This window comes from Piliocolobus tephrosceles, chromosome 13, assembly GCF_002776525.5.
Source record: "Piliocolobus tephrosceles isolate RC106 chromosome 13, ASM277652v3, whole genome shotgun sequence".
NCBI classification, from domain to species: domain Eukaryota; kingdom Metazoa; phylum Chordata; class Mammalia; order Primates; family Cercopithecidae; genus Piliocolobus; species Piliocolobus tephrosceles.
Window position 1 is genome coordinate 43,901,477 of NC_045446.1, and position 22,164 is coordinate 43,923,640.

The 22,164-nt window shown below is 36.9% G+C and overlaps 1 protein-coding gene across 2 annotated transcripts in view; it reads right to left on the minus strand.

The window, feature by feature from the left end:
• The window catches only part of PRMT3 (protein arginine methyltransferase 3), a 131,647-nt gene extending 109,789 nt beyond the window's left edge, over nucleotides 1-21,858 (minus strand). The window contains exons 1-8 of one of the 2 annotated variants that reach the window (XM_023191503.2): nucleotides 21,383-21,756; nucleotides 20,999-21,134; nucleotides 19,332-19,414; nucleotides 16,941-16,990; nucleotides 16,217-16,319; nucleotides 13,271-13,430; nucleotides 11,516-11,660; nucleotides 6,487-6,552 (exon numbers count right to left, since the gene is read on the minus strand). In XM_023191503.2, the coding sequence (XP_023047271.1) occupies nucleotides 6,487-6,552; nucleotides 11,516-11,660; nucleotides 13,271-13,430; nucleotides 16,217-16,319; nucleotides 16,941-16,990; nucleotides 19,332-19,414; nucleotides 20,999-21,134; nucleotides 21,383-21,656 (1,017 nt within the window). In that variant the 5' untranslated portion in view covers nucleotides 21,657-21,756. Of the gene's footprint in view, nucleotides 1-6,486; nucleotides 6,553-11,515; nucleotides 11,661-13,270; nucleotides 13,431-16,216; nucleotides 16,320-16,940; nucleotides 16,991-19,331; nucleotides 19,415-20,998; nucleotides 21,135-21,382 lie in introns of both variants that reach the window. The other variant, XM_023191504.2, reaches the window with a different exon arrangement.
• Between the last annotated feature and the right edge of the window lie 306 nt (nucleotides 21,859-22,164).

Consider the following 22,164-nt stretch of genomic DNA (forward strand, 5'->3'; position numbering starts at 1 on the left):
AATGCAGAAATCGCCGGTCTTCTGTGTCGCTCGCGCTGGGAGATGGAAACTGAAGCTGTTCCTATTCGGCCATCTTCACAAAACCCAACAATATAATTTAGAGATCTCTCCATATCAATTTCTAGAGCTCCTTTCTTTTATGTAGCTAAACAGGATTCCACACTATGGCTGTATCAAAATCCAGTTCTCTGATGAACATTTTAGGTGTTCCCGAAATCTTACTAGGGCAATAAATGCTGAAAATAACCTTATATCGAAGCCCATTCCCATGAATTAGTAAATCTAAAGAATATATTCCTAGAAGTGAAAACACTGTGTCAAAGAGCACATATTTGTAATTCTGCTAGACACAACCAAATTGATCTCACAGGGGAATCCTGCTAATGAAGACTCCAAAGAGCAATGTATTAGTACCAATTTCCTCACAGGTGAGACTAGCCTATGGGACACATAATCAAACTTTTGGATGTCTACCCATCTGGCAATCACAAAATAATGATATGTTGATCTAGTTTTAATATACATTTCTCTTAGGAGATTTAGCATCATTCCATGTATTGTAGAGCCATCTGTAATTTTACATGAACTACTGATTTACATCTTGTCTCCATTTTTCCCACTCAGTTGCTAGTCCTTTTCTTATCAATCTGTCTTAGCAGATAAGAGCTCTTTGTAAATTAAGATTAGCCCTCTGTAATATGACATGCTATGTTTTCTCACAGCATGTATTTTTGTCTTTTGATTCTACTTACAGTGATTTTTGCTACACAGGAATTCTTAACCTACAATTAAACTTATTAATCTTTTCTATAATATCTCCAGGACTTTCATGATAATTAGATAAGCCTTCCCCAGTCTTCCCATTTCATTGCATTTCATCTTTATCCATTTCCTTCTAGTACATTCACAGTTTCATTAACACAGTTTGTTTTTAAACCATGGTGCACACTATGAGGCATGGTTCCAATGTTTTGTTCAAATGGTTGGCCATTTGTCACAATATCAGTTATTAAACAAGGTTTCCCCCACTGACTTGGTATGTGACCTTTAACAGTCATTTAAATATTTGCGTATATTTGCATTTAGAAGTGAATTTTAAATCTGTTCTGTTAATCTATATATTCATGTGCCAGGAATTATTTTAGTTACTGAAGCTTTATAAAATGATTTAATATCAAGTAAGTCTGGTCCACACTCACTGCAAATATTTTTCCACAATGTTTCTGGAAAACTTTTTATATTTATTTTTCCATATAAACAAGATAATTGGTTTATCTAGGTTTAAAAGTGTTAGCATTTTTATGAGAACTGAGCTAAAATTTAGGGAAAACAATTTTGAGTTTTCCTATTTAAGAACCTGGTATGACTTTCAATTTGTTTAAATTGTCTGTTAGGTAGTTTAGCTGTTCTTTTAAAAATCTTTTTTTATGTAAGTCCTGCATATATTTCTAGTTGTTTACTTCTGTGCATTTTATCTTCTGTATTACTATTATAAGTGGAGTTTTCCTTCCATTATATCTTTATTTTTTTCATTTTTGAGACAGAGTCTCGCTCTGTTGCCCAGGCTGGAGTGCAGTGGCACAATCTCAGCTCAATGCAACCTCCACCTCGTGGGTTTAAGTGATTCTCCTGCCTCAGCCTCCCAAGTAGCTGGGATTACAGGCGTCCTCCACCACATCTGGCTAATTTTTATATTTTTAGTAGAAACGGGGTTTCACCATGTTGGCCAGGCTGGTCTCAAACTACTGACCTGAAGTGATCCACCCACCTTGGCCTCCCAAAGTGCTGGGATTATAGGCAGGAGCCACCATGACCGGCTGTTTCCATTATATATTGAAAATATAATTTATTGGTATTGACTCCACAAGAGAGATAATCTAAACAGCCTGATATCCACTGAAGAAATAAAGTTGTTGAAAGGTTACTACTTTGTGCTTCCTATCCTACATCCAGATGGCTTCAGTGGGAATTTGTTCTTGAACACATGGCCTGTCTGGGTGAGTATACATTTTAACATAATTACTTTTATAAACATTAAGAATTTTATTTTAACATGCAATCGATACATATCACTGCAAACAAAAAGAATTTTTTTAAAAGTTCCAAATAAAATGTATTAACCAAAATAGCAAGAAAACAGTATACTATATAGTATATATGTGTCTAGTACAGTTATAGTACCTCAACTTGAAATATCGTATGGCAAAAATGAAAATATATACAATAGAACTGTGTGTAATAAGTTTCCGGAAACTCTCATTAAAATAAAACATCTACAAAACTAAAAAATTAAACATAAAAGATTAGCGTGGAATTTAGAAGTTTGTTTAAAGTGCTTTGGTGACAGTGTCTGGGAAGATCAACGCTCCCTTGCTGTGTACCAAAGACAAGCTGGCAGCACAACTGGTGACACCATACATGGTATATACTCTATATGACCTAGAGGGTCCAGTGCTAAAAAATTACCTTATAATTATACTCCCATATATATAAAAATATTTGTAATAGTTTATATGAAGCAGTTTCTAATATAAAAACTGAAACAACTTATGGACATTCTTACATGGGATATATGAACCATTAAAAGAATATTAATGAAAAGATGCTCAAAATCACTAATCATTAGAAAAATGCAAATCAAAACAAATATCACCTCACACCAACGAGGACAGCTATTATCAAAAAACTAGAAAACACCAAGTACTGCTAAGGATATGGAGAAATTGGAACCCTTGTGCACTGCTGGTGGGAATACAAAATGGTACACCCGCTGTGAAAAACAGCACGGTGCTTCCTCAAGGAATTAAAAATGGAATTACTATGTGACCCAGGAACTTCATTTCTGGGTATATACCCAAAATAATTAAAAGCAGGGCCTCTAAGAGATATCTGTATACCTATGTTAATAGCAGCAATATTCACAATAGCTTTAATATAGAAGTAACCCAAATATCTGGACAGATGAATGAATGAATAAGCAAAATGTACATACATACAATGGATTATTGAGCCTTAAAAACGAAAAAAATTCTGACATTTGCTACAACAAGGTCAAACCTTGAGGACATTATGCTAAGTGCAATAAGCCGGTTACAAAAGGAAATAGCCCTTTGTATCCCTGGATTCCCCATCCAGGGAGTCAAGCAACTGCGAACTGAAAACATTCTGGAAAAAAAAAAGTGCATCTGTACTGAACATGAAGTCTTCTTTCTCTTGTCATTGTTCCCTAAACAATACAGTATAACAACTATTTATATAGCACTTACATTGTATTAGGTATTGCAAGTAATCTGGAGACGATTTAAAGTATACAGGAAGATGTGCATGGGTTATATGCAAACACTACACCATTTTATATCAGGTAAATGAGCATTTGTGGATGCTGGTATTAACAGAGTGTCCTGGAACCAACCCCTCACAGACAGTGAGGCAACGACTGTACTGTAAGATTCCACATATATAATGTATATGAGTAGTCAAAATCATAGAGACAGAAAGTAGAATAGCGACTGCCAAGGGCTGGGAAGAAGGGAGAACGGGGAATTAACGCTTTAATGAGAATAGTTTCAGTTTTACAAGATGAAGAGTTCTGGAGATGGAAGTGGTGATGGCTGCATGATATTACAAATGTATTTAATACTACTGATCTATACACTTAAGGATAGCTAAGATGGCAAATTTCATATCATGTTTATTTTACCAAAAGAAAAAACACAGGGGTAAAAAGATAATAAGGAATTTCTCCAAGAAAAGTTGCTGAGTGAAGAAAGTATAGAAGGATATGTTTAGTATACTCCAATTAGAGTATGTGGTTTTTTTGTAAGACTATCCATATACACATTCAGATATAATGTATATACAAATGCATATAGGCGTATGTGTATGAAATCCTTATTTAATCCTCATTCTACAAATGACGAATGTGAGCTTCAGAGTGGCAAAGAAACAGGTCAAAGGTCACACAGCTGGTAAATTGTAGGGTCTGCATTCAAACACAGGTTAACCTGCTTCTAAAGTCTGTATTTTCAATTGTATGTTAGTTATTTATTACACTAGCTTAGAATTAGGTGATCAGGCAGATAAGCTAAAATTTGATAGAATCAAAGAGGTAGAAATAAAATGAACATTATATTATAAAATGATGAGGAAATTTGATTCATTTTTTTTCTTAAAAAACTGAATGAATTGTAACTGTAGATAACAACCAGAAGCATAAAGAAGGCACCTAACTGGGAATTTCTTCAATAAACTACAAACAGAAATTAATTATGAGTGGGTGACAACACGATTAAATACCACCCAAAGTTAAATTAATCTGAGAAACCATATGGCCTCCACAGGAGCTTTGTGAATTGGAACAATATTAAGAAAAGAAGGAAGAAAAGGAGGCTGGGAAGGGATGGAGAGAGAAGGGAAGGAAAAAAAGTTTAATAACAATATTTAATATCTTGATGATTAATCTTATGATTACTAATACTTGAGCCTTTTCAGTATTTACTTACCTATTATAAGACAACTCCATTCAGAAGCATACTGAAGGAACACTCTAATTTACTTTCTTAACAAGCTCCTCTGGTATTCCTATCATCAAGTATTAAGAGAAGATGGCTCAAAGAAAGACAATGATGATGCTTTCACCGTAACAAAACCCACAGAATTTACCAGAAGGAATTTTTACAATCACCTTACAGGTTAGGCCCAAAGAGATTCACCACTTGCCCAAAATTATATAACTGGTTCCAGACTAGCCAGGATTAGTGATTCTCATGTTTACATATTAAGGAAAAAATAAAATAAAAATCTGGGCATAATCTAACTAGAAATATAAAGCAACGTCGTTAACAGTAACATAATCTGCTTCATTGGAAACAAAGTGGTTTTTAGACAAACATTAAATAAACTTTCCAGTACTTGTTTTGCAAATATAAAAACTATGAAGGGCCGGGTGTGGTGGCTCACGCCTGTAATCCCAGCACTTTGGGAGGCTGAGGCAGGAGGATCACAAGGTCAAGAGAACAAGACCATCCTAACCAACATGGTGAAACCCCATCTCTATTACAAATACAAAAATTAGCTGGGAGTGGTGTCGCATGCCTGTAGTCCCAGCTACTGGGGAGGCTGACGCAGGAGAATCGCTTGAACCCGGGAGGCAGAGGTTGCAGTGAGCCAAAATCACGCCACTGCACTCCAGCCTGGGTGACAAAGTAAGAATCCGTCTCAAAAAAAAAAAAAAAAAAAAACTATGAAAAGTCTCCACTATAGTAACATATAAAAAGCATACAAAAAACTTAAATATAAAAAACTGATCATCTATAATTTTTCAATGAAATCATTTATTTGTCTCTGGTAGGAATCGGCACAAACAATTATAACTTTTCATGAGGTACAATGCTTTGTCCAAAAAGATCAGAGCACCATATAAATTCTGTCCAATTCAGCCAACTCACAAGTGAAACACTGCTCTTAAAAAAGAGGTATGGAAAATGAAATGTTAATCTAGATTATATCCCAAACACTACAAAAATCAGGAAAAGGATTTTTAAAACATAAAGGTTGTTACTGCTGCCATATCATGTAAAGCTCATGAAATAATCTTAGAGAGATGAAAGCCAAATTATAAGAACCTGATACATTATCAACATACATGTTCTCAAAGTAAAAAGAGTGGGAAAAAATTCCCAAGGAAAGGTATGTAAACGGCAGAGATCATAATATGCCTGACTAAATTAGGGGATTAATTTCCCATCAGGAAGAACAAATAGAAAATCTGAACTTTTAAGTAACCATCCCAATGTAGAAAGGGAGGAAAAGGTAGAGTGGAAAAGAGAGAGGGAAAATAGAGTAAAGAAAAAATGAAAAAACAAAATGTGTAAGGAAGAAAAGCCAAAAAACACAAATTTCAAACACACAGGCACATGCACACGCAGAGTATAAGACCATTTTTTAAATAACTTAAGCCAATATTAAAACTAATTGTAAAATACAAAGTATCTCTTAATGGGGTAAAGTATTAAAAGAAAGCATATAAAATAAATACTATATTACAATAGTGAACCCTAATTCTTAATGTTCTTAAACTCATTAATTTTCCATTACTGAACACAAACTAGAGTAATAATTAAAAGTGTGCTATGACATGGGGCTTATCTGATACATTTAAAATTCATACGAATAACTATAAACAAAAAATATGGTTTAAGCAAAATTATCTGAATAAGCAAAATTTAACTAAGCTATGTCATTATAACTAAGCTATGTCATTATAATTAATAACTTTCAATTTTTAAAAAGAGCATATTGAATGACAGCAGCAATCAGCATTTCTGTTATCAGTACTCTGCACCACAGAGCAGCATCATAAAAGTCTTCCGTGAAATAAAGACAGAAGGTGTTAAATCAATTGCTATCACAATGATGACCCACGAGAGGATTTCTACTGCCCAAGAACAACATGAAATGTATAATTCTATAACCTATGCTACTTACCTTGTCTTTGAAGATATGTGGATTCTGGTATATGAAATCTCGGTAGCTTTCTGTTCGTATTTTGTCCTAGGGTGGAGAGACGAAAAAGCTGTGTTTATAGGACAGTCTAAACAAATAAATTTTTAAAGGGTGATATTTGCCATTTTATCACACATTGCTAGTTTCCATAGCAGGTTTTATACCTGGGATACCAAGCTTATTTTTTTTTCCTAAGAAAACAAAAAATAGAAATAGCAACAACACACAAAGAAAATATTTTACGAAGACTGAAACTCAAATAAGACCCAAGTTCTTAAAAATGTGTACATTTTTCTCTTTACGTGCATTATCACCGTAAGACTTACAGTGATAATTGAAGCTAATAAAAGATGAATATGTTTTCTCCTTTCCACAGGGCCTGGAAACTACAGCCTGATTCTCTGCACTACAGCTATATTAAAATAAGGGAGAAGCCAAGTGCAGTGGCACATGCCTGGAATACTCACTTGAAGCTAGGAGTCTGAGACCAGGCTGGGCAACAAAGTAAGACCCTGTCTCCAAAAAAAATAGAAATAAAAGTAAGGGGCTGGGTTCGGAGGCTCACGCCTGTAATCCCAGCACTTTGGGAGGCGGAGGCGGGCAGATCACCTGAGGCCTGGAGTTTGAGACCACTCTGACCAACATGGAGTAACCCTGTCTTTACCAAAAATACAAAATTAGCCAGGTGTGGTGGCACACGCCTGTAATCCCAGCTACTGAGGAAGCTGAGGCAGGAGAATCGCTTGAACCAGGAGGCGGAGGTTGCGGTGAGCTGAGTTTGCACCATTGCACTCCAGCCTGGGCCACAAGAGCAAAAATTCCATCTCAAAAACAAAAACAAAAGAAGAAAGGAGATAAAAATAAATAAATGCAAACGTTGCAGCTACATACGAAAAATTACACTAAACTGGATACGTTTTTCAAAGAAAGTCATTGATCAGCACCTATCTGATTTACATTCCTGTTTTGTTTGTAAAAATTTCTGTAGTAGCAAATGATGTTTAAAAGCCTGTAAGCCTAAAAGTAAATCATTTGAGCCCTGCAGCCCACATTATAAGGCTCCTACACTCTGGAGTCTCATATAACCTTGTGACCAAGGCAAGCACGTAACTCTAACATTTATGCTGGTTCATGAATAGAGTTGATTCCCTAGGTTGAAACACATACTGACTGCAAATTAAGCAGTCAGGGGCTCTGCTGTCAAGTTAGTACAATATGACTGTGATAAAAATAAGTATCACGGAATGGGAATTCTAGTTTTAAGTTTCACATCAGGGTGAAAAGAAAATATCACACCAATTGCTACAATATCAAAATTTTATACAAATCATACCCCCAAAACATTTTTATGCCAATTGAGACTTTTTTTAAAGCATAAAAGGAGATCTTAAAGGGCAAGTTGTTTTACTTAAGTACTAGACCTAAAAAGGGAATTGTCCACAATTAATTCCATGTTTTCTGATTACTTCTCACTGCTTTACAAAAAAAATTTTAAAATTAGGCTTATTAAATCTTCTCCTGAAGTTATTTTAAGAATTACTAAGATAAATAAATGTATATATAAACTAATTATCTAAGTTTAAAACTTTTTTCAAAGCATACCATTTCATACATTTTAACAAATTTTATATTCCTCTGATACTATAACCAGTGATTTTTGCAGAAACAACAAAACTTACACAGGGTGAACATCAGTCAGGAATGCAGTCACTCAGAAAGTTCTCACTAATCATACTGCCTCACCACTACCTCCACTTAATCAATAGAATTCCAACTGCTGTCCTAAGGCCATGCACTGCCACTCAACTAAATTACAATCTTTCATTCTGGCTCTTTCAATATATTCATTTGTTTTTGTTTGTATGCTCATGCTGGTGTAATGAAATCCAAAGTATACAAAACATAGTGCCTTGTATATAGCAGAGCTTCAATTTAGTCACTGAATTTTTGAAAAACAAAATCCAATAAATAAGAAAATGTAAGCAAACAAAAGAGTAGCCTTTATAACCATTTCTAAAAATTTATTCTAACAAAGGCTAACATGTCAATACAAAACAACAATAAACAGAAATTTAAAAATTTTTTTATATCAACCTTGAAACTAAGAAAAATAAAATAACAAAATTACTGCTCCAATACTTAGGAGCAAGATAATATTTTAAGACTAGTAAGGTATCAAGAAATTGTTCCTGCAAATATAAAAAAAAGAATGAAGGTAAAGAAAAAAGTTATATACTATAAATTTTACATGTACAAGCAACAGTATGTTTTTAATTTACAAGCTCATAAAGGTGGTAGTGCTCACTTGGTAGTGCATGAGACAGGTGCAGATACAATAAAGAGAATGCAGCAAAGAAAAATTACTAAAATTTCACTTTACTAAAGGGCACTATGATCTGTGATAAATGTACAACAGAATGAATAATGTTGATCTTAAAACAAAGAAGACTGATGCATTTCGGATTTACAGTATTAGTCAATGATGACTCTTCTTCAAAAAGATAAAGTGGCAAGGAATTTTGAAAGTTCATGTAATTTATCCCTCTATCAATTATATCTCTGGAATTCAAAAAAGGTATCTTCATCTTATCTAAAGAAATAAGATCACAAGCTATTTTTTCTTAAATTATAATCAAAACATGTACCAAAAATAGTGTCATGAAAAGACATGAAGCCAAGCAACAAAAAACCCGAATTATACTCTCTAAAAACAAGGCCGATTCCAACCACAAAAATATGTCCTGTAAATACGATTTCTCAATTTTAAATGAGTTACAAAAATTAGGTAAGATTCTAGTGGTAATATACCTTGAACAGTTTATGTGTGCTAAGAATCATTCTGATAAGAAATGAGAAATAAAGCTGTGATATAAGGCATGCTTCACATTCATTCGCAGCACATAACTTGGCAAAATGCAAATGTATAAACAGTTCTTTTTGAATCAACTATCCATATGTCCTATAGACATTTAATAGAATCATTTCCAAGGGGAGGAAATTACACTGCACAAGAACTAAAGGAAGCTAAGGCACACAGAATGATATTTAAGTGTTTCTCTCAAAGGGAAAAGGTGACACTGGAAACTTCAAGCTGGAACTTCTTAAATCTACATGTACATCTAAAGGAATTAAAGGTACCAGACCAGGTGTGAAATCTTATGGTTACTGACATATAGATACAAGTGTCCAGGATAAAGATTTGTAAATGGTCAGTACTCAAACTGAATTTCCCTGATGATTGTACTCACAACGCTCAACACTCTACTGAAAGTTTTAGTAACCTTTAACCTGTCTGAAAAGCCCAACACAATTTCCATACCAAAGGAATGAAAGGCTTAACGGTATTTAATGGGGTGATTTAAAATGACAAACATGGCCCTAAACTTCTTTAAAGAAAATATTCTAAACATAATAAAAAAATTAATAAAGAAAATGAAGCAAGTCAATTGTTTTTCAACAAATTCACTGAAACTCAAAATAACGTATTACTTAGAATAAGATATCTTATTATTTATAATGCTATGCCATTACCCAAGTGACAACAAAAAGCACAACCACGACATGTAATTAGTAATGACATGACAATGTTTTAAAAGACCCCACATAAGTACAATTATCAATTACCAAACTTCTATTCTGTGATCCGGCAAAACCGAATCAACAAAATATATACATGTTGCCAAATATCCCTGGTTAGCTTAAATGCCTGTGCTTCAGGGAAACCAAAAAATAAAACAATCTCTGGAGGAAGGATTTAGAAAGGGATATTTTGTTTGTTGGTTTTAAGAATAGGTAATGGTGACATCTAAAATTCAGAGATAAACATCTAAACTTTCAATGTTTATGTTCCAACATTTATTTTACTCTACGTAGATATTCTAAATTTCACTGAACTAAAAATTACATCTTCCTATTTTATAATCTATAATACTTAATAAAATGTATAATTATCAAGTATAGATAGAAATCAACTTTTATCTTACATGGATATTACCATTATAAAAATTAAAACCAGCCAGATTTAAATACAGTCACGTGTTGCTTAAAGCTAGGGATACTTCTGAGAAATGTGTTGTGTGAACATCACAGAGCATACTTCACAAATGGAGATGGTATATAGCCTACTACACACCTAGGCTCTGTAAGATAGCCTATTACTCCTAGGCTACAAACCTGTACAGCATGTCACTGTACTGAATACTGTAGGCAACTATAACACAATGGTATTTTTGTATCTAAGTATATCTAAACATAGAAAAGGTACAGTAAAAATATGGCATCATAGTCTCACAGTGGCACCATCACATCAGTCTGATTGACTGAAACATTAATATGCAGTGCATGACTGTATCTAATTTGACCAGTTCAGGAAATACTCCTGTATGTCAATGATTTCAATGGTAAAAAAGTTACCATAATAATTGTGAGATTTATAATTAAACTTTATATCAAAGAGTTATTGGCCCAAACAAAAGTCAGTATGGCTATTTAAAACACTGAAATTAATCATTTCCTATATACATTAAAAGGTAAATATATAATTTAATCCATCTAATTGTTCCTATTTAATAGTTGCCCTTGCGAAGACTAAAATTGTCAAGTTTTTCCAATATTTTAAGGAAAAAGTGATTTCATAAAAAGATTAATAATGATTTTAAATGGAATGTACAAATGACTGATGCCTCTGTAATCTTTTTTTCTTCTTTCTTTTTTTTTTTTTTTGTAGACAGGGTCTCACTACATTGCCCAGGCTGGTCTTGAACTCCGGGGCTCAAGCAATCCTCCTGCCTTGGGCTCCCAAAGTGCTGGTATTACAGGCATGTGCCACCGTGCCCAGTCTTGTAATATTTTCAACCCAAGATGAGCTATCAAGCACCAAAGAGGTGTTTAAAAAGCAGTTCTCCTCACCCAAAAAAAGGGGGTCTCCTACAGTGTACATATATATTAAGAAAGAACCTGTTCTATTTTTCCTTTAGTATGGAGATTTGGCACATTTGTGTTCTTTTCTAACCTTTAGCATTTCTTCATGTATCCCATAATGCCCGTATGAGCTGAAATAAACACCGTCCTCATCCTCCTGGAGGTCCGCAATGATACTAGTAGATGACGAGCAGGTTCTGACATCTGCGTTCATCACAAAATCCTGAGCAAATTGTCTGTAATCAATTTGAAATACGCCCTTGAGACAGGTTTATTGGACCATGAATAAAGGAAAGGCTAGAGGTTGAAGAAGAGGAAAGAGGAGGCAGTACAGTGTGGTGAGCCTTCTAAATCACATTCTACCTTGAACAACTGAAAGCTCCCCCTGCTGGATCTGAAGCAATGGCAATATTCAAAAACAATTTTATGCACTCCTTCTACAAACACAAAAGCAATGCCAACTGCAGATAATCCTCTTTATGTCTTTTAACTGAACAAAATAAGCATATTACTTTTATTATCCTCTATTATTTCTATTGTTTTAAAATCCTTTTTTAGCAACTGGATCAATGTCATGTATTTCAGCTCTATTAATATTCTTTAAAACCATATTACTTCTTGGGAGTGTTATATAAGCAGAAAGTAGACCCAAATAGATAATTATTTATATACACCAACACCACCCACTCCAGCTCTAAACCTCAGATCCCTCTCAGATCATGACACATTAGGAATCCATAAGGTATACAAAAGGGAGAAGTCCAAAGGGGCAAAAGGTAAAGTTGGTGTTGGTTGCTTGTTACCTAGCATGAAAATTCTGAAACAGAGAAGAGGAACTACAATTGGTTCTACTATCTTTCCCACTGAACATACATTCTGGCAAATCATCAAATGGGTACTCAGGCAACAGCAAACAGCTTACAAATCCAACAGGAAGGACTGTGAGGTATACTTGTTAGAAATGCAGAATCTCAGGCCCTATTCTCAATCTCCTGAATCAGAATTTACATTTTAACAGGATCCCAGTTGATTCCTATGCACATTAAACTTTGAAAAGTACTACACCAGTACAATGCTAATTTATTCACTGGGAAAAACAGTCACTGTGTATCTGGTTTTCTGGGTTCATACTATACCATAATTACATTTTGATTCTTCCCGCACCCACCCCCCACACACAAGACAAAGTCTTGCTCTGTTGCCCAGGTTGGAGTACAGTGGCATGATCTCGGCTCACTGTAACCTCCACTTCCCAGATTCAAGCAATTCTCCCGTCTCAGCCTCCCAAGTAGCTGGGATTACAGGAGTGCACCACCACACCCCAGCTAATTTTTGTATTTTTAGTAGAAATGGGGTTTCACCATGTTGGCCAGACTGGTCTCAAACTCCTGACCTCATGATCCACCCGCCTTGGCCTCCCAAAGTGCTGAGATTATAGATGTGACCCACCGCAGCCTACATTTTGATTCTTTAAAAATAAAAACTTCAACCCTGTATTTTCCCCAAACCTCAAAAAGATTAATCCTTCCACTTTAAAAAACTAAGATAGAAAAAGTAAAATGGAGAAATCAACTGCAAACAGGAAAACTGAAAGGAAGGCAATAAAGAACAAAAACATTCATGAGGACAACATTTGTCAGAACATATCAGAATAGGTAAAACCATAAGACTTTATATTAATTAACGATATCCATAATGTATAAAAATGCTACATATCTTTAACTGTATGAAGATAAAATATCTACATTGTACTTTCCAGTATATGAAATGTTCTATATTCTACTTTGCCATTGGTTGTATTATTTTGGAGATCTAAACAATTAATTTTGCAAGACTGATAAATTACTTCATTTTTTGCAGATCCTCACGTGCTCTAGCCAATGCGGCTTCAGCAGACAGTGCCCTGGCTTCCATACGTTTCAATTTTTCAACAACAGATATATTTTCACTGAGTCCATTCGGGTATGAGAAGGGTACTGACACCGGTGCATAAAGATCTTCCACATCTAAAGAAATAAATGGACATTATTATCAGGCCATCTTATAACAACAAAACAAGTATAAATATGTTAGGAATAAATATGCCCTAAGTTTCTACTATGTGGCCAATTGAGAAAGATTAGTGAAAGTAGTTTCAATTGAATGTTAATCATCTTGGCTTTGCACAGTGGCTAATGCCTATAATCCCAGCATTTTGCAAGGCCGAGGCAGGCAGATCACTTGAGGCCAACAGTGATCAAGACCAGCCTGGCCAGTTTGGTGAAACCTTGTCTCTACAAAAAAAAAAAAAATACAAAAAATTAGCCAGGCCTGGTGGTGCGGGCCTGTGGTCCCAGCTACTTGGGAGGCTGAGGCAGGAGAATTGCTTGAACCTCAGAAGTGGAGACTGCAGTGAGCCGAGATCGCACCACTGTACTCCAACCTGGGCAATACAGTGAGACTCGGTCTTAAAAGTAATAATAATAAATATCATCTAAACTATTTCAATTTGAATTCAAAGAGCATGCTGTCAGTCTAAGTTTTCCATTAGTTGGCTCAACTGAACATATATTTAAATATTAATTATACTCAACCAAATCCAGGAAGAAAGAAAAAAGTAGAAAGAAAAAAACCTAATATTTATTGATCAGCAGGTATCTTTCAAGTACATTATTACATTTTGTTTTATTCTCAAAACACAGTTAAGATGTATTTATCCCTATTTGAGGCATGGAAAAAATAAATTTCAGGGAAATTAAGTGACTATCCCAACGTTATATATCTGTTTATGGAAGAACTAAGATTTAAACTCAGCCCATGTTCTTGCCATTACACAAAGCCACCTCCTAGCCTGTGTCCTTATTGTAGCAGGTATTAAATTCAGATATTGCTTAAGGGAAATCCTGCCATATATGACAATATGAATGAACGTGGAGGACATTATGTGAAGCAAAATAAGACAGACACAAACAGACAAACACTGTGTGATCTCACTTTTGTGTGGAATTAAAAAAAAAAAACTCACAGAAGCAGAGAGTGAAATGGTGGTGGAAATGAGGAGATGTTGGTCAAAGTGTACACACTTTCAGCTACAATACGAGTAAGTTATGGGCATCTGCCTATGGTAAAGTGACTATAGTTAAAAATGCCACACTGTATACTTGAAATTTGCAGACAGTAGATCTTAGCTGTTCTCAACACAAAAATAAAAAATGGAATGTGAGGTGATGATGTTAATCAGCTTGGTTACAGTAATCACTTCACAATGTATATGCATATCAAATCATCACATTGTATATTTGAAATGTACAAAATTTTCACTTATCAATTATACCTGAATAAACTGGAGGAAAAAAAAACATTCCTAAGGACAGTGTGTAAAGAATTCCACACACTAATTTTTCATCCTGGGCAAGGTGGAGTGAAATCTATACACTAAAGTCTTATTGCTGATACTATTAAATATCCTAATTCCTAGTATTTTTAAATTATTGATTTAATTCTAATTTCACTATATTTAATTTTAATTTCACTTCTCTGCAAAGATAAGTTAATATATGTAGTTTGTGAATTTCACAAAATCAATGTCCATTTACTGGTCTAACTTTCAGATCAACTTAAGGCAGTAAGTAGTGCAAATATTACGTTTTCCCCTCAGGATAGCACTGGAAGAAATGTCACTTTGTAAACATTCCTATTCATTTTTCAGTTGTGAAGACACTTCTTCAGAGTTAGGACAAAACAGCTAAGCCTAACGAATGCATAATACTATAAGAGACTACAGCCCAAGTTGAATTCCTGTTATAAAAGCAGAGCAGGGTGTCGCTAACTTCTAATCACTCTGGTAGAATATTGAGTCACTGAGGTTTAAAAACTGCATTCATTCACTAATTCACCAAAATTAATGAGCACAACAAAATATTTCCAAATTATATAAGACTGGTATACTGTGTTTTCTACTTCCTACTACAAACCTCATTTTGTATTTTGATTTCAAAATTCTTCAAACTGGTCAGTTTCTGTTTTGCTTTCTGCTGCAATAAAAATTGTCATAATAAAAACTTTTTAATGTTAAGAATATGCAGATAATTATATATTAAAGATTAAACTTAGAGATTTGAAAAAGAGAAAGGATTTAGTAAATATTAAGATTCCTAACTACAATTTGCTAGAATTCAAGGCCTAAACCATATTCAGAAAGACAAATTTCCACATCTACCTTCTGTCTCAGGATGTTCAAATTACCTGGATACTTCTTTCAGGCAAAGAAGAATTACTGCAAAAGTTGGCTAATATTTCAGTAAAATATAACAATTATAAATGTGTATAAACCTCACATAAGAGCTCCAAAATAAATGAAGCAATTAAAGGCAAAAACAGACAATCCTTTGATCACAGAGTGTTTGGTTTTTTTAGACAGAGTCTTGCTCTGTCACCTGTATCACAGGTTCAAGAGATTCTCCTGCCTCAGCCTCCCAGTAGCTGGGACTACAGGTGCCCACCACCATGCCCAGCTAACTTTTTGTATTTTTAGTAAAGATCGGGTCTCACTGTGTTAGCTAGGATGGTCTCGATCTCCTGACCTTGTGATCTGCCCGTAGCCTCCCAAAGTGCTGGGATTACATGCATGAGACACTGCGCCTGGCCGAGTATTAGTTTTTAAGCAACTTAACTTTTCCATTGAAACCAACTACCTGATGAGGCATTTAGAGAATTTTAAAAAGCATGTCTTTTTCTAAAACACTTTACCTCCATTTTGCCATAATAAATGGCCTTATGATAACTAAAGTAGATACACTTATGTTCATCTTACCAAATTGAAGTAAAAGGTCATCTTCTAATACTGGCTTCAAATACTCTTCTTTCTCCCAAGGCACTGGGTTGTATATGGAATTCATGTACTCAACTGTAGGATTCTGGATATAAAATTAATTCACATTTTTTCATTATATATAATCACAAAATCTCCTTAGTAAAAACTACAGAATTAAACAAAGGAAATCATGTTTGCATTACACAAAATCAGTATGTCTCTAAAGTCTGTACACGCCTGTCATTTCATTAACTTGCTGGATGATTGCTTAATCGGCAGTTTCAATGTAGAGTTTTTCTTACTGTTTGGATTTGGGGAAAGTATTGTCATGTCATTAAACATTCATTTAAGTAGGACAAAAAAAACACAAAGTATTCAGAAAAAACAGAAAAAAGAGCAACCAAAATACTTAAAATCACATTAGAAATTATTTCTGATTTTACAGATCCTGTCCATCAGTATTTCCCTTTATCTGACACTGAATTAGTTTTTCACATACACGGATTCATCTCTTAGATGCAGTGAAAATAATATTTGTTAGTTACGGTAGACATTTACATGGTGCTTTCTGCTGTGCTAGTTCCTAATGTCCATGATTCCCCAGTATAATGAGTACCAAATTTAATGCAGTTCTTCATATTCTTTTAAATAATCAGTACACTGACAGTCACTGTAGCATTTCTTGAATTTCTAAACAAAATTATAAATTAAGCTGTCAACTTACCTTGAGTCTAATAAAATTTATTAGCTTAATGTATCCATAAAATTCAAGTCCTAAAGGGGGAAAAAAGATAATTCACCTATTTTAACATAAGTTGTTTTGTTTAACTGACCCGTTCTAGAAAGACTTCTCTGATTAAACAATAAATTACTTCTGACCCCTAATTTACTACTTATATTTTGAATTTTATTAAGAATTAGAAGTAGCAATACGACGATACTTCTGTATTGAGAAGCAGCCATAGAAGACAAATTAAAGCTTTTGTAGTATTTCTAAAAAGAAGATAAATTGATTTTTAAAATTCTGCTCCTCCTTTGTCAGAACAATACAAATCTGGAAAATTAGGTCCGACATTTTACCAAGTATTTGGCAATTGATATCAGAGCTGAAAGTTTTAAATCCCTTATTTTTATGGTGTGTATCAAATTATAATTTTGCCAGGACACGGTGTATACTAGCTTCTACATGAAGTTAAATGATGCAAACCCAATAAGGCTTGTTATCTGGTTCTCATATCTTTCCAGAAATTAAGCAGCATTTAAAACAAAGGAAAGCAGTAATATATCCAACCAACCAATTATTTGTCATAAAACTGTTGTTAGGAGAAAGCTTTAATAGTATACAAACCCCCATATTGGTAAGTGAAAAAAACAAAACAAAACATAATTCTATCTCAAGTATGAGTCTAATACTTTAGAAATGCAACATTAAAAACATTAAGGCTGGGCACAGTGGCTCATGCCTGTAATCCCAGCACTTTGGGAGGCCAAGACGGGTGGATCACCTGAGGTCGGGAGTTCGAGACCAGCCTAACCAACACGGAGAAACCCTGTCTTTACTAAAAATACAAAATTAGCCAGTGTGGTGGCGCATACCTATAATCTCAACTACGCAGGAGGCTGAGGGAGGAGAATCACTTGAACCCAGGAGGCGGAGGTTGCGGTGAGCCAAGATCGCGCCATTGCACTCCAGCCTGGGCAACAAGAGCGAGACTCCGTCTCAGAAAAAACAAAAACAAAAACAAAAAGCATTAAAAAATGAGGCTGTCATTTATGCCTTACAAAAGTATTTGCACCTGAATTTATGATTTATGAACATGTGATACCACGTATTTATCTGACACTGAAACATCTGTTAGTATTTGCTATTCTTCAATAATGTCCCTTCTTAGTTGTCAACAAATATAGGCACCAAAACACCTATTCTGTATTAAGTTTTTTTTTTTTTTTTTTTTGAGACGGAGTCTCAGTCTGTCGCCCAGGCTGGAGTGCAGTGGCATGATCTCAGCTCACTGCAATCTCTGCCTCCTGGGTTCAAGCGATTCTCCTGCCTCAGCCTCCCAAGTAGCTGGGACTACAGGCACCTGCCACCATGCCTGGCTAATTTTTTGTATTTTTAGTAGAGTCGGGGTTTCACTGGGTTAGCCAGGATGGTCTCGATCTCCTGACCTTGTGATCCACCCACCTTGGCCTCCCAAAGTGCTGGAATCACTGGCGTGAGCCACCGCACCTGGCCTATTTAATTTTATTGTAGTATAGCTCTTCTATATCCATTTAAAGAAGTGGAAGGCCTTAATCATAAGGCAACTGTGTTTAAATAAAAGTTTCAATACAAACATCACCTGAGTATTTTGCATATTAACCTTAATTTCTTCAGTCTTTTTCCAGTCTCTACCAAACTTTGTATAAAACTCAGTCTCGTAGGCTGTGAAGTTCATGTCATGCTTCGAGCTGATTAAGTTGTCTTTTTTCCAATGAACTGCCTCCTTTTTCAAGTCCTACATCTACACTTGCTCTCCCTAAAACTAATATGTAATCACATAAAATGTAAAAATGTAATCACATGCCAAATCTTTGTTTTTAGTTGAAAAGCTAATATAAGCTTAAATATAGTGAATCTTATCTAGAAGAGTGACTTATTCATCTTTTCTCAAGGAGCGCTTGTCAAAAAAACTCCACTTCCACAAGGTAAGATGTTGCTGTATTATTTGCCATATTAAACTCATACAAAAAAGGGTCTGAAAAACTATAAAATCTGAACTTATATTTCACAACCATTTTTTTTTTTTTTTGAGAAGAGTCTCACTCTGTCACCCAGGCTGCAGTGCAGTGATGCCATCTCAGCTCGCTGCTACCTCCGCCTACCAGGTTTAAGCAACTCACCTGCCTCAGTCTTCTGAGTAGCTGGGATTACAGGTGTGCATCACCACACCCAGATAACTTTTGTATTTTAGTAGATATCGGGTTTCACTATGTTGGCCAGGCTGGTCTTGAACTCCTGACCTAAAGTGATCCACCCACCTCAGCCTCCCAAAGTGCTGGGATGACAGGCGTGAGCCTCCATACTTGGCCAAATTTCACAACTTAAATTGCCTTTATTCTAAAAAACACTCACCATGTTTATGAACCATGCTGTCAATATTAAATTGATGCTCAGACTTACAGTGTGAAAATGTTTCTTCGGCAGATGTGAATAACCTGAAAAATTAAGCAATAGCTTCATGGAATAGTCCCCCAAGAAGTCTAAATACTGATTTCATGTTACATATACACTTTTTTTTTTTTTCACTCTGCTGGTTTCTAGTTTTATTTCCAATTAAGAAAAAACAGACTTGTATCTGAAAGGAAGGGAACCCAGCATTTCTAAAGGGAATTAGTACTTCTGAGTCCCATTTGACTCCTAAAACCAATTATCCTTTAAACGTCAAGGTGAATTTATTTGTCAAATAATGTCACTGATTTTATCAACAAGCTTTTAAGAGAGTCCCCTTTGATACAGTCTGTTTCTCTCAAGTCACACAATTTCTCTACTTGAGATTCTTTTCTCCTCTAAGTGTCAACTCTGCTTTTAGAGGCTTTGAACTGGCACAGCTCAAACTGCTTTTAGAAATAAAGCATAAAATGTAATTTTACAGCTGGCATACTCCCAAAGTGCCTTATTTCAAAAGTGATCTTGTACTGTTCCCGACGTACTTGCATTATAGACACTGTGAGGATCAAGCCTCTTTATTATGTGACATGCAAATCTGAAGGACACTTAAACAGGAATACACAGCAGAGAAGCTGCATACCTTATCTATATTCCTTACACATGTGGAGCATTAGTTTTCAACAAATGTTTACCAAGATAGGTTATCTGGAGTATTTATGGAGGCTATCACAGCCACTGCACCACTGGTGCTCAATAAATACTGTATGACAACTAGAATATATACAGGCATTCTATCTACCCAATGGGGCTACAGATGAGAACACTAACACACCACCAATCAGCACCACGCCCAGATACAAGGAACACTGGAAAATGTATTAAAGTAACACTGGCCAATGCCAGCCGGGCCTCTTTCCTGCCTATTGCCTAGGACAGCAGCCAAAGCTTCCCAAGACTAATAGGCAGAATTTTAAGTGGCAGGAATGTGAGTTTGGAAATAAGCACACCACAGCTTTGTGACTTTGAGCAAATTATTGATACTGCAGTCTCTTTTTCTCTAAGTGAAAAATCCTACTTAAGGAAGGTGAACTTCCTTCTTAGGCTATGTAAACCGCTCAAATGTAACAGAAATGTTTCACCTGAGAAGCTCCCTACTTGTCAAATAATTAACAAGGTAAAGCTGGAAGGCTTCGTAGGGATTATCTAGTTCAGTGTGGCTCCCAAATTTGTTACTCATTTAGTAACTCGTTAGTAACTTCACTGTTACTTCTGATCTTGTTCTCATAAAACAGAATATTCCTAGACCCCATCCCTGATTTAGAATCATTCAGGTGCAGAGTTCAGTATCATTTTGTTGTTGTTTTTCAGCGTCTCAAGCGACAAGATTAGGGAACCACAGATTCAATGCACTACTAGTCAAAAGCTGGTAGCACAACCAGCCTTCCAGTTCACGGTTCCCACTCTCTACTACTGAGGGTCCTCCTTCTCCACAAGCTCTCACCCCAGACCAGTGTTCCAGAATTCAAAGACAGGCCACTCTGGCTCGCCTCCTGCCCGAAGTCGTTCCTGGGCTCACAGACCCACGCGCCTGGGCACACTAGGGCAGGGGCCAGGCGCTGAGGTGGACGAACCTGTTACAGAACAGGCAGGGAGTCTGTTGCTTGTCGTGGGGGAGATCAGCATCGTCCTCATCCTCCCAGGCAGCCTCGTCCCCGCTGTCCGACAGTTCTGGCAGGTCCTCCTCATCCTCCACAGCGCCCCTGCCGCCTAACACACGCACAACAATCAGATCGGCCTCGGACACCGGTGCGGCCCGGGGGCTCCAGAAGCAGGTGAGGATGGGCTCTCCCCCGCCCCGTCCACCCGCGGCCCTCACTCAGCACCTCCTCCGTTTTCCCTGCGAGCCCCCAACCCCGACCAGGCCGGACCCGTATCCCGGAGGGTCTTCCACCGGCCCCCACAGCTGCACGGCCTGGGGCTGGGCGAGCCGGGTGCTGAGGGGCCAGGGTACCCACCGGTAGCGCCTGACGCTAAGGAGCACATGGCTGTGCTGCCCCGAGAGCCCGGGGTGTCTAGGGGCGGGACGAGGATGGGCAACGAGCGCGCGCAGCGGCCGGAGCGCGAGCACAAGCGCGAGCCCGCGGCGGGATCCGGTCTCCGGGAACTTCGCAGACAGCGGGAACATCTGAGCCCTCGCGCTTCCGGCGCCTCGTGGGCCACGTGAGGTGGGGGCGGGGCGACAACGCGGGCTCCACCTCCTCCTGCGGCAGGGTTGAGGCAGTGCGCCATGAGGAGGCGCCCTGATGACGGTTAATGTTGCAGCCCAAGAGGTGACTTTTGTCTCCTCCTTGGGTTGTGGCAGGCCTTAGTGGGAGGTCCCGGCCTGCTGCTCTGAGCCCTGAGGCAGAGAGACCTCCCAGCGGTTTTGCTGTTGGCATACTGTCCTCTGTGCGCCCCTTGCTCCTGGGATGAGCCCCTGAGCGGAGGGGCGATGGGCCCATAAGGCCCTCTGGTGGCGGAGAAGGCCAAACGCTGAAGGCTGGGCTGGTTTCTGGGCTCCCAGGTCCTGGAGGGGGTGTGTGGGGAAAAGAGAGATCAGCCTGTTACTGTGTCTATATAGAAGGAAGTAGACATGAGACTCCATTTAGTTCTGTATTTGAAATGCTGTTAATCTGTGACCCTACCCCCAACTTTGTCCTTGCAAGAGACATGTGGTGTGGTGACTCAAGGTTTAATGGATAGTGGGCTGTGCAGGATGTGTCTTTGTTAAACAAGTACCTGAAGGCAGCTTGCTGAT